The 13,812-nt window shown below is 39.5% G+C and overlaps 1 protein-coding gene across 1 annotated transcript in view; it reads left to right on the forward strand.

The window, feature by feature from the left end:
- Positions 1-4,306: 4,306 nt before the first annotated feature.
- Positions 4,307-13,812, forward strand: part of GRAMD2B (GRAM domain containing 2B) — a 104,469-nt gene continuing 94,963 nt past the window's right edge. Inside the window, exon 1 of the mRNA XM_047778526.1 lies at positions 4,307-4,566. Coding sequence (XP_047634482.1) covers positions 4,436-4,566 — 131 coding nt within the window. The 5' untranslated portion in view covers positions 4,307-4,435. The remainder of the gene's footprint in view (positions 4,567-13,812) is intronic.

Raw genomic sequence — 13,812 nt, forward strand, 5'->3', positions numbered from 1 at the left:
CATCTCTGATACAATTTCTTATGATAAGGAATTCCCTCAACATCTTACTTAAGAGTTTGACCAATACTGTTTCAACTGCTTTGGAACTGCATCCTGTAGACAGGTAGTTGCTGCCTAAATGCAGTATCATTTCACTAAGGGATTGCAGTAAAGAGCCTGGTCATTCCCTTTGGTTTCTAAAGCATCATGCACATAGCCGTCAATCTGATCTTTCATCATTTTATTCCCAGGACCTGCAAGATAAAGCTTGAACTACCCACTGGCATTCAGGGTCCTTCACAGTTCAGCCTCCATCTAAGTGTTCAAAGCTCTTCTCCTCCTTCCAACACAAATTCCCCTGGCCCGTACACACATGGTCCATGCCTGTTTATTTGCTCACAAGCCCTCGTCCCTTCCTTTTCTGCTTTTCCAATATCTCCTCATTCTTCAGAACTCAACTCAAACTCCATCTTTTCCACAAGGCTCTTCTGAATCACCCCAGTCTCAGATGATCTTGCCTCCTTTTAAGTGTACGTGCTTAATATTTTTTGAATGAATCAATCAATTCTGGTAAAACCACATTCTTATGACCACTTAATTATGGCCACACTGCTTAATCTTTTTAATATATATTTTCATCGTCTGTAAAAAGGTGGTTTTGGCAAGGATTAAATGAAATGTGATCATGAAATTATCTAGCAGAAATGCTACATAGACTCAAAAGATATTAAATAGTACAGACATTGAAGAAATATGAGCCTTGGGGAGTTCCCTTTCTGGCTCAGAGTTTAACAAACACAACTAGTGTCCATGAGGACACAGGTTCAATCCCTGGCCTCGATCAGTGGGTTAAGTATCTGGCATTGCCACGAGCTGTAGTGTCAAGGATCTGGCATTGCCGTGAACTGTGGTTTAGGTTGCAGACGCAGCTCAGATCGAGCGTTGCTCTGTCTGTGGTGTAGGCCAGCGGTTGAAGCTCCAATTCAACGCCTAGCCTGGGAACCTCCATATGCCACGTGTGCGGCCCTAAAAAGACAAAAAAAAAAAAAAAAAGAAAGAAAGAAAAAGAAAAGAAAAAGAAATATGAGCCTGACTTACTGCCTCCCCTCCTCTTTTATTATTAGTTAACTTTTCTATTATTTATATTTTCTTAGCTACATTATTGGAGCAAGGACCTACTTCTTAAAATATGTTTGTATCACTCACAGCAGCTAGCATGGAGTTTTGGTGATAAAACATTGTTGATGGAATGAGTATTAAGAAAATTCCTCTTTTGAAAAATATGCCCAAAGACTAGCTAGGGACACTGGGGTTTCCTCCTTTAGAGACATGTTGTCCTGAGTTAAGCTTTGCCCCCAATTAAAATCCAAACCTGCCTGGAAAACAGCAACATATTGTGTTTCATCACTTATAAATGTCTTTGCAGATTAGACTTTTTTGTTTACAAAGAGCAAAAGCTACCTTACAGGTTGTTAACTATTTTATGAGGTATGGTGATGGCTTTGATATTTTTTTTCCCTCCTATGGCCAAACCTGCAGCATGTGGAAGTTCCTGAGCTAGGGGTCAAATGGAAGCTGCAGCTGCCAGTGTACGCCACAGCCACAGCAACACACGATGCGAGCCTCTGCTGCAACCTACATTGCAGTTTGTGGCAATAGTGGATCCTAAACCCACTGAGCGAGGCCAGGAATTGAACCCACATTCTCATGGACACTTCTTAACCTTCTAACCTTCTAACAGGAACTCTTGATTTTTTTTTTTTTTTTTTGTTCGCAAGGCCTATCCTTTTTTAAAATTTTTGTTAGAGTTGATTTACATTGTTCTGTCAATTTCTGCTTTTATTGAAGTATAGTTGATTTGCAATATCATGCTAGTTTCAGGTGTATAGCAAAAGTGATTCAGTTATATATATATTTTTCCAGATTCTTTCCCATTATAGGTTATTACAAGATATTGAATACAGTTCCCCATGCTTTAGAGTATGTCCTTGTTGCTTAGCTATTTTATATATAGTAGTGTGTATCTGTTAATCCCAAACTCCTAATCCATCCCTCTCCCACCTTTCCCCTTTGGTAACCAACCATAAGTTTGTTTTCTATGTCTGTGAGTCTATGTCTGTTTTGTAAATAATTTCATTTTGTATCGCTTTTTTAGATTCCACATGTAAGTAATAGCGTATGGTATTCATCTTCCTTCTGTCTGACTTATATTACTTAGTATGATAACCTGTAGGTCATGATGATTTGATTAATCCTCTTTAGTATAACTTAGCTTTATCTTTCCAACATAACTCCAATGCAAAAGGCGAACGTGAGAAATATAAGGGGAGAATGAGACATACAGACACCACACTATCAAAAATGGATAAGGAGGGCAGCTGGGTGCAATGCAGCATCAGAATTGTAGCACGAGAACAGTGGAACCAGGGTGATCACCTGCTTCAATTTCCTTGGCCCTCAGAGGTTCCTATGATGTGGGGCATTCAGTGATAAAACTAAGGAAGTCCTGGACCAACTGGGATAAATTGGTCAACTTTTTTTTTTGTCTTTTTGTCTTTTCTAGGGCTGCTTCCCATAGCATATGGAGGTTCCCAGGTTAGGGGTCTAATCGGAGCTGTAGCCACCAGCCTATGCCAGAGCTACAACAACTCGGGATCCAAGCTGTGTCTGGGACCTACACCACAGCACACGGCAACGCTGGATTCTTAACCCACTGAGCAAGGCTAGGGATCGAACCTGCAACCTCATGGTTCCTAGTCAGATTTGTTAACCACTGCACCATGACAGGAACTCCAAATTGGTCAACTTATTAGGCACCAGAAAAATCCCACTGAAAGATATGCGTTAATTTCAAAAGTGTGCTTAGGGAGTCAGTACTGCCTTGGAGCAGCCCAAACCTGTCCCTGGCTGGTTATCAGCGGGTTAGAGCAAAGTGCTAACAGGAGCCAGGCTCAAGGTTTGATTTCTGAAGAAACTTTGCTCTCTTCCACAATCAGAACCTGTGTACTTCACTTAAGCCAGTCATTCTCCAATGTCACTGACTCATCACAGGGGGAATAGACGAGAGAGTACAGAGCTACACTGGACCAAATCCTTCCCTGCCACTAGTAACACTGGTGAAAAACTGATGTTTTTCTTGTGCATAAACAGTCAGTGATTAAAGATGGTCACAAAGGAAATTCACTTCCCTTCTTGTTTTTATTAGGGTTCCTCATAACTATAATGATAATACAGAGAATATTCTCCTATGTGATTTCATCCTAGTCTTGGAAGATGCGAGGCTAACACCACACTCACCAGGACTGGCATCACCTGTGGTTATGCAGCCAAAAGCAAAGGATGGAGCCCAAATCCTTGCTTCCTAGGTTTTTTTGTTTTTTAATTGGAGTATGGTTGACTTACAACGTTGTATTAGTTTCAGGTGTACAGCAAAGCGAACCAGTCGTACATATAAATATATCCATTTTTTTCCCATATAGGATGTCATAAACAATTGAGTAGATTTTCCTGTGCTCTGCGGTACATTGTTGTTAATCATCTATTTTATACAGTCGTGTGTATATGTTATTCCTACCATCCCAACTGCTCCCTTCCCTCAATGGTTTCCTCTGTGGTAACCATAAGATTGGTTTTGAAATCTCTGAGTTTGTTTCTGTTTTATAAATAAGTTCTTGGGATCATTTTACTCCACTCCACGTATAATTGATATCGTATGATATTTGTCTTTCTCTGTCTGACGTATTTCACTTTGTAGGATAATCTCTAGGTCCATCCATGTGGCTGTGCCTAGTGTTTTTTTTATTTGTCTTTGTTGCATCACCTTTTTGGTACAAGGCACAACCTCCTGTAACCAGCAAAATACACAACCTGAATGGTGAGGTTCCCCTAACTTGTACACCTGGCTTCCATGAGAACCCCAGAACTCTTCAACTTCTAAGGACCAAGCAGCGCAGCCTTAAGGCTCCTGTGTGTCTTACCAAACGTGGGCTGATTAGTTTCTGTGTGGTAAAGGCATAAAGCACATCCACATTCCTTGCCCTGCTGATCAGGCTCCAGGAGTTAAAGAAAGCATCCCAGCTTTCAATGTTTGGATGCTGCCAGTCTCTGCACCTTGTTGTTTGAAGTCTTTCAGTTTTCCATAGACTTTTCTGCCTAAATTCAGAGTCATATGGTGTTCGTGTTAGTAAACCAAAAGCTGTTTTTCCCAAACACGTTTATTTTTCCTTTGGAGCAAATGTGAGTAGGATGAAAACCATTCTGTGTCATACTTACATGTTACTCATTAACTGACTTCAGAAAAAAATCGCCTCAGCTAGATTAGGAGTCATGTGAAGAAAGAGCTTCCTGCAATGTGAGAATTGAGCAAGGCTGAAAGGCAGAGACTTTCACGTTACTGGGGAGGAGGAGAAATGAGCCCTTGAGTTTATTTCTTGGCGTAGCGATTGACAAGGGCACAATGGTGAAAAAGAGGCTGTCGTCATCCAGCGACACGACGACGTGGAGGTCTGAGATTCCGGGCGGCCCGAGCAAGGTGGGCACCAAGGCCCCGCACAGCCCCCCTGACAGCCCCGGCTCGGTGTTTTTCAGGTGAGTACATCCCACCTGCCTCTGCAGGTGTTGCCTGGAGAGTTCCTTCCTCATCCTCCGGAGGGAGGATTTTACCAAGGAGAAAGAGAAGGCACAACCAGGCGCATGGGCGGGTGGGTTTCAAGGAGATTCACCGCAAAGGATGTGATGTGCTAAGCAAATAGAACTCTTCACCACCATGAAGGGATAAAAGTTGTTAGTGCCTTCTTTAGTACTTTTTAGTCCTGGAAACCTGGCCGGCTATGTAGTTACTCAATGCCTGACCCACTCTCAGGTTCACAGACAGTGAAGTCAAAGAGTTAAACTAGGGAAGGGGTAGGGAGAGGGGTGGACTGGGAGTCTGGGGTGAGTAGATGCATATTATTACATTTACAAAGGAGAAACAGTAAGGTCCTACTGTATAGCACAGAGAACTCTATCCAGTCTCCTGGGATACATCATGAAGGAAAATAATATTAAAAAGAACATATATATATATCTACATATATATCTGAGTCACTTTTCTATACAGCAGAAATTGCCACAACACTGCAAATCAACTATAATTTAAAAAACAATTTAAAAAATAAACTAAAAACCTCACTTGGATGGACAGTTACTGTATTCCTATCAAAATAGTAATGTATTAAAAATATTAGAATAATCTCCCTCTTTTGCGCTTTCTAAATTAAATATTAAAATAGTATTAGCTGTGCTCTCGTTCAACTACTTGCTGTAAGTGATTTGTAGCAGCTTTGACTAGATTCAGACCATATCTTTTTTGGCTGTAAATATTAATATCCACATCATCACCACTCTGATAATTACATATTTCTAATGAAAATTCACTTAGGTATTCTTCATTTTGTCTCTTAATAATTCTATGGCAACTTGTAAAATACAAAAATCAACTGCAAGTGGAAATAAATAACAAGAAAAGCTTCCTCATCCAACTTTGTTTTTTAAATTGAGGTATAGTTGATTTACAATATTATATTAGTTTCAGATATATAACATAATGATTCAAATTTTTATAGATTTTACTTTAACTTTGCTGCAAACTTTTTTCTAATGAAAGTAACTTTAGGTGATGACATTACATAAGTTTTGTGTTTACAACATTATATTTCTTTCTATATTGTCAAGGTCTAAACAACAAAAATTTCCTTTTCTGATGATGTAAACTTTAATGTCACTTGCACGTAAACTTACCAAGTCAAGCCGGATGAATAACCTCCACGCTGAAACTTCGCTTTAACGTAGGACCATGTCAGAAAGTCGATCATTTATTTTTAATCATTTTAATCATTTCTGCAAAAAAGTGCTCAACATTATAGCTTTTTTAAATCAAGTAGAAAATTAAGAAACCTCACTTCATTTAATAGATGTCACCTATCAAACTGTCCGGTGAGGAAAATAAATTCAATAATCGATAATTTTTTAAAAGAGGTGTTAGGGACCAAGAGTCTGAATCTATGCAAAATGTTTCTTAGTAAATCTATCTAACGTTGGCCTAATGTTTCCATCCGTCATTAAAATGACTCTACCTAACTTACGTTGTGGTCGGTTGAGCAAGAGCACAATTCCTATGATTGAAATGTAAAACTCTTGCATTATTTCCATATTTTGCTGAAGTTTGGGTGTTTCTTAAATCACTTCATCTCCTTCATCCTTTTCTTACGTTGACTGTAATGCAGACTCTTCTTAGAGCTCAAGTTCTAACCAGGAAAAATACTATTAAATTAAAATACATAAAAATACTTTTAAAATGATAAAGTATACAAAGTATAATCTAAATAAATATTATATATATGATTTAAATAAGTACAGGTAAATAAATGGAATAAAAATAAAATAAAAGCCTATATCAACGCAAGTTCAAGAACCCTCTTTAAAAAGAGCCCAGGCCTCTTCCATCTGCATATTTGATATATTTCTAAATGTCTTTACAATTTTTAAATGTGTATTAGACCCAATCTAAAACATCACACGTACTTCCAAACAGTTTGACAGTAGATATTGTATGTAAAAATCATTGAAAATAATTTGTCAGAAGTTTCTGTTGTGGTGCGGCAGAAAAGAATCCAACTACTATCCATGAGGATGCGAGTGGGTTGGAAATCCGGTGTTGCCCTGAGCTGTGGTTGTAGGTCGCAGATGCAGCTCCGACCCTGAATTGCTGTAGCTGTGGTGTAGGCCGGCAACTGCAGTTCCGATTAGCCCCCTAGTCTGGGAACTTCCCTATGCTCTGGGTGCAGCCCTAAAAAGCATTAATTAATTAATCAATTAATTAATTGTTAAAGCTCTCAGGCACGTGTTGGCTAATGATTTGAGGTCAAAAATAAGATAGAAACCAACAAGGACCTACTGTAAAGCCCAAGGAACTATATTCCATACCTTGTAATAACCTATAGGAGAAAAGAATCCGGAAAAGAATATATATACTCATATATATAAACGTATATATATTTGAATCACTTTTCTGTACCCCTGATACTAACACAACATTGTAAATCGACTATACTACAATTTTAAAAAGAACAAATAAAAAGATAAACACTTCCCCTCCCTTCTAAATAAGCATGAAGAACTTATGTGACTGTTTATCCAATTATTCTTCCCACGGACTAGAGGAATCAGGTGTACTCCCAGGTCAACAAATCACTCAAGTAAACACAGATGCACTTCACGCAGACTTTTTATTCAAGCGTTCACTTCAACAAAGATTCGCTGAGTAACCCTTATAGGCTATGTGGAAGGCACCGCAGATAAAATCATAAGCCGGTTTGACCTAGTCCCTGTCTTCCTGGAGATCATTTGTTTAATGTCAAAGACAGGCCAAAAAATTAGGAGTGAATGCACATACACATACATACATCATTCACATATTAACATCTATTACTATCGAAAACAATTATAGGGCAGAGACGGAGAATAAGATGGGGAAAACAAATTTAGATGTGGTGGCAAGTCAGGGACTCTCCTGGACGTGGTATTTAGGCTGAATTGGGATGAAAGCAGAACCAAGCATGAAATGATTGGGAAGGAGCCTGTTGCCCTGAGAGACAAGCAGAGGATGAAGGGCTTTAGAATTCTCTTCTAAGAGCGATCGATCAGAAACCACAGGCAGGTGTAGAGTAGCAGACTATCACGATGGGGTGATCCCTTCAGAAGGACGTTCTGGCCCCTCACTGGGTTAGCTGAAGTTTCTTTCTCCTTCAGGCATTGCTCCTTCTTGCGCATGTCTCCAGTGCACTTGTGCCAGGGCGTCTCTAAGGTTCACACCTAGGAGAGGGATGCAATGTGGGCATGACCAGCTTTTCTCGTTACATCATATCTGTTCCAAAGTTCTGTGTTATCCACGCTCAGACCAGCAGTTACTCCACTGCCCCAACAACACAACAACATTGTCATTGTCTGACTTCTTATTTTTTCTAATCTGGAAGGTAGGAAATGGCATCTTGGTGTAAACAGTTTGAATGTGCCTGTCACTTATTAACGTAAGAGAAGCGTCTTTCCACATGTTTATTGGTCATTTTCGTTTCCTCTTCTTTGAAATTCCCACTTATGGGTTTATGACCCTTTCGGGGAAAGGCAGAGGGAGAGGTTGCTATCTTTTCCTTATTTTTATGTACTTTTCGAAAGACTTCAGATACTGATCCTTTGTTAGCCGTGTGTGTTGTAAACGTTTTCTTCCAGTGTATGACTTGTCTGTTCATGCGCTGTTATGTCTGAGCTCTTCTTTTTAATTTCCCAAGTTATTTTATTTCTTTATTGAAGTTTAGTTGACTTACAACTTTACACTAGTTTCAGGTGCACAGCATAGTAACTTGATATTTATATCGATTTTAATCCATATGAAGTTATGATACAATATTGAATACATTCCCTGTGCTGTACTTACATCCTTACAAGTTATTTATTTTGTACCTAGTAGTTAGTACCTTTTAAGACCCTTCACCTATATTCCCCTGCCCCTACCTCTCTACTCTGATAACCACTAGCTTTTTCTCTGTCTGTGAATCTGTTTCTGTTTTGTTACGTTTGTTTATTTTATTTTTTTAGGTTCCTCATATATGTGAAATCATACACTGTTTTTCTCTGACGTATTTCACTAAGCATAATACCCAAGTCCATCCATGCTGTCAAAAATGACAGATTTTCAGTATTTTTTGTGGCCGAGTAATATTCCATTGGATGTAAATACCACATTTTCTTTATCCATCCATCTGTTGCTGGACACTTAGGTTGCTTCTATGTCTTAACTATTATAAATGATGGTACTGTGTACATTGGGGTGCAGGTAACTTTTCATTATCATGTTTTTGGTTTCTTCGTATAAATACCCAGGAGTAGAAATACTGAATTGAATGCCAGTTCTACTTTTAAGATTTTAAAGCACCTTCATACAGTTTTTTATAGTGACTATCGATTTACATTCCCACCGACATTGCATGAAGGTTCCCTTTTCTCCATAGCCTTGCCAACACTAGTTATTTGTAGATGTTTTCATGATAGCCATTCTGACTGGTATGAGGTGGTTTCTCATTGCCTTAATGATTTGCACTTCTGTGACTTAAGAAATCCTCCCCCACTCTGAGGGTATAAGAATGTTCTTGTGTATTTCCTCCTAGAAGTATGTTTTCTTTTCAAACTAGGATCCTTTTGTAACTGGAATTTCTTTTTGTTTCTTCTATGAATTAGCACATCATTTAATCTTGTATATGGGTAATTAATTGCCCCATGTTTATTGACTAGTCCTTCCTTTCCCCATTAATCTGCAATGCCAGCTTTGTCATACATTGCCGACCTCATTAATATCACATTATAATGAAGGTTTTGTTACCTGATAAGGTAAGAGGTTTTACCAAATTCAGAAGTGATGGGCTACTTTTGACCCTTGGTCTTTGCATTTAAATTTTAGAATTGTAAAATTTAGCTTGTCAAGTAACAACTTTTCTGAATTTTGAAATTACATCAAATTTCTTGCTCTAATTTGAGGAAATTTGGCCTTTTTATGGTGTTGAATATGCCTATTCATACACGTGGTGTTGCCTTTATTTATTTAGGTCTTTGATATTCTTTGATAATGTTTTGGAACATTCTGCACAAAGATCTTACACATCATTTGTTGGATTTATTGCTGGGCACTTCACACTTTGTTGCTTTTGGAAATATATTTTTAATTGCATTTTCTTTTGTTGATGTAGTACAGAACATAATTAAGTTTCTAAACTGATCTTATATTCCACATTCTTCCCAAACCTTATTAATTTTAATAATGTGTAGACTAAGTTTTTTGCAGATAATAATATTATTTGAAACAATAAAAATTTTTCTTACCCTTTCTGAACATTAGTCCTTTTAAATCATCTTTGTCTTATTACGCAAGCAAAGAACTCCATTATAATGTTGAGTATAAATAGTATTCTTGTTTTATATTCAGGCATTCTTGTGTTGTCCCTAGTTTAAAAGAGAATACTTTTAATATTTCTGGTTTTATCAGCCCTTCTCGTGTTAAAAGTTTCCTTCTAATTGCAGTTTACTAAGAGGTTGCTGAAACTCTTGAATACTAACCCAGCCTCCACTGAGATGATTCGTATTTGAAAATCCCTGGCACTCATAAAGGGTACAGTCCCTCAACACTGAAAGTTCACAAGCCATCATTTCCCAAAATATACAGAACACTGGACAGCCTTGAAAAACATGAATCACTTTAAGCTTTATAAAAAGACTGGAAAAAACTCGGATGAATTAATAGTTCCATAAATTAGTCATTAGGCAAATAAAAATCAGGAATTTTTAAAAATTACTTTCAGGGGATGTATTATGCAAAGTAGTCACAAAGATCTCTTGGTTTTAATAAATTTCTTTTCCCCAAATATTTCTTTTTAAAGCTTCATTCTATTTCAGTTGTAGGCAAAGATGAAAGTTGCGCAGTAAAGCTAACGTGTTGAATAGGTGCCATGGGCTTGGCAGGAACAAACAAAAATGACAACCAAAAAAGCCAACTGTGGGGTGGCAATAAACTGGAATGTGAATCCAGTTTAGTGGGGTGGGACCAGCCCAGAGCTCCTCATCCTCCCTGGGCTCTGGTTTGGTGACCACTCCAGGCCACAGTCAACAATCACGTTGGCAGGCCCAAGGCAGCCTAGACTCCCATTCACCGTGTTCTCACTCAGTGGCTCCGAGGACTCTGCTTCTTCTCGTCTACTCATCCAGGTGTTACCCATGAGCGGAAAAGTAGATGCTGGCCTTCTTCTCTTTCACTCTCCCCTCCCAAGAGCCTTGCTTTTTCTTAGCCCATCCCACTTCTCCTGCTTTTGGGCAAAGGACAGAAGCACTAGTTGGTACCTAAAGAACAGGAACAGAATAGACATCATAACTTGACCCATGTTTACTAGGCAGCTCCATGGCCCCAGCTCCTGTTGTAGAGTTAAGTGTGCTATTTAGACCCTGAAGGGAGTCTGAATTCTAGGAAACGAGTTTCTTTCTCCTGGAGCAGGGAGGAGAGGTTGCAATCAAAGAAAGCAGAATTATGTTAAGGGGAAAGAGTAGTTAGTGTCCTGAGCGTGAGGCAGGTATTTCAGTGGATGGAATAAACTCTTTCTGATGGGTGAGGTCCCGCTCCTGCCGAGCCTCACAGAGAGTGAGGGATGCCAAGTGAGAAGGCAGAGAACAAAAGGCCCCGGGATGTAGTGAAGCGGGGCTGTGGAAGTTAGATGAAGAGGTGGCAGCAGAATAGGCCTCTTTGATAGGAAAGTTAGAAATGTCCAAGAGACTAGAACCCCCTAGCACTAGCCAGAAAGAAGAGACCTACAGCATCTTTCCCAGAATCTTCCCCACAGTCTCCATATACAGAGCACTCAGCATTCCATCAGCACACTTGCTCTGTCCTGTCACCAGGCTTTTGTACCTGCAGGAAGTCTGAAAGTTCATATGCATCCTTCCAGATCCACCTCCTCAAAGGTCCTGTAACCTCAAAGAGGTCTCCCCTTTACCCCTCACTTCCACCCCTCAGAACTAGTAATCTTTTCTTAATTGCTGGTACCATACTCCATATTAACCACTTACCAGAAGGTATCACCATCAGGGGAGTATTTATTATAAAAACCGAAGAAACTTAAGCTTCTACCCTCACTTGTGTGGGCCCCTTCCAAGACCCTGGAATGTTCCTAGCAAGATGTTCACGTAGTCGTACATTTTTGTAAACGTTTCAGACAACATTTTAGCTACAACTCTAATTGCTGCCTCTCTCCACTCCAATTTTCCCTTCCACCAGTTGGGTAGCCAAGGGCATTTTTGGCTCCATGATCCTAAAGGAAAGTTGTTTGGAAATACATTTAATTTGAGATGAGTGAAATATATTTGTATGATTTGCCATCACTTCTATGTGCATGTAAGTTATTGCTAGTCATTCTGGCTTCCAGGTTTACTCTGCTAAGCAAATTCACCCTGCTTGGAGACACAGAAGTTCAGGGTCAGAGGTGGTTCCATCATATCAACATATCCTCCAAGAGCAGTGCATCAGAGGGATGTAGGTAATGGAAGAGAAATGAGGTTGAAAGTGTACAGAGCCAGAAGGTTGTCTCTAGCAAATTCTTCCTGCCATCACATGTGTAAATTATAGCTGCTGGATTCTGTTCTCCTTAATGCCAAGTCAAAGCAGAATTTCTCTCCTGTTAGGACTTGCTAGTGCAGCTGATAAAAGTAGACCAAACTTTGTTTATGCTTATTGCGTACTTTATCAGAATCCCTGTGTTTATGGCACACAAACTCCAGGTGGTACTGAAAACAGCCACTGTCCCTGTGTATGTGACATAGTACCTCATACCTTAGCATGACATCATCAAGAATCATTTTGAATCTGAAAGAAAATGCCTGACCTATCAATAAAAATTAAGCTTTCTCTAGAGAAGAGACTAAATTATCTCTTCATTGGAAGTATTACAGAACGCTCGCCATATGACGAGATCAACAACTATCAGTTAAAAATAAGAAAATAAAAATAAGAAAATAGCAGCACTCCCTTCATGGCTAAGGGGAAATGAATTTGACTAGTATCCATGAAGATGCAGGTTTGGGTCCCGGCCTCCCTCAGTGGGTTAAGGATCCAGTGTTGCCATGAGCTGTGGTGTAGGATGCAGACAGGGATCTGGCATTGCTGTGGCTGTGGTGTAGGCTGGTGGCTTCAGATCCTATTGGACCCCTAGCCTGGGAACCTCTATATTCTATGGGTATGGGCCCAAAAAGACCAAAAGAGAAAAAAAAAAGAAAATAGCATATAGTATGTCAGCCAATTTATGAGTGTTTCATTCATTCTCTGAATTTGAAAATATTTATAGAATTGGTCAGCTAGCTCATGGATACTAGTTAGGTTTATTTCAACTGAACCACAACAGGAACTCACATATGCTACCTTTGACTTACTTTTTAAGTGAGATTTTTTTTTCTTTTTTCTTTTTGTATTTTTAGGGCTGAGAGTTAGAGCTATGAAGGCACACAAGTGAACCTGAGTTTTAAATTTTATGGCCGCACCCATGGCGTGTGGAAGTTCCTGGGCCAGGGATTGAATGTGTGCAGCTTTGGTGGCAACACCGGATCCTTTAACCCACTGTGCCAGGCCAGGGATTGAACCTGCATCCTATCATTTCAGAGATGCAGCTGATCCTGTTGCACCCTGGTGGGAACTCCAATGAATCTGATTTTTGAAAAAGCATTTAATCAAAGTGGGTCTTTGAGCTTTTAATGAAAGTGGGACTTTGAGTTGAGCTCATCTGTAATAGATTTCAATGAAGTTTTAAAATCTCACTTAAGGAGTTCCCTCCGCCCCCACCCCCCACCCCCCCAACCCCTACCTCCGTGTTTAGCAAACAAAACCAGCCAAGGGTTATTGACGTGGACGTTCTAGGAGTTGCTTCTGTGTGTGACTGCGTGGGGCCACATGAGGGCAAGTGGAAACCCCTGCCAAGAAGCACATAAGTGATGAATGAGGGTTTCTATACAACCGAATAGTAATAATAGTAATAGTCTCCTCTATTTGCACAGCAGCTTACTCATAGGAACTTTTTACAGACGTGACCTTATGTGCCTTGGTGGCTTTTTACTGTGGTAGATGGATTATAGTCATTCTCTAAGTTGCCTGGGTGAGGAAAACAAGGAACAGAAGAGGAAAAGGAATTTTTGGATATCTCCGTACGGCACAACTGAGCCAAAGAAATAAGTTCAGGTCGTGATTGTGCAGTCAGTTGCATGACCCAAGCAGCA

The sequence above is a fragment of the Phacochoerus africanus genome, chromosome 4 (assembly GCF_016906955.1).
Source record: "Phacochoerus africanus isolate WHEZ1 chromosome 4, ROS_Pafr_v1, whole genome shotgun sequence".
Taxonomy (NCBI): Eukaryota; Metazoa; Chordata; class Mammalia; order Artiodactyla; family Suidae; genus Phacochoerus; species Phacochoerus africanus.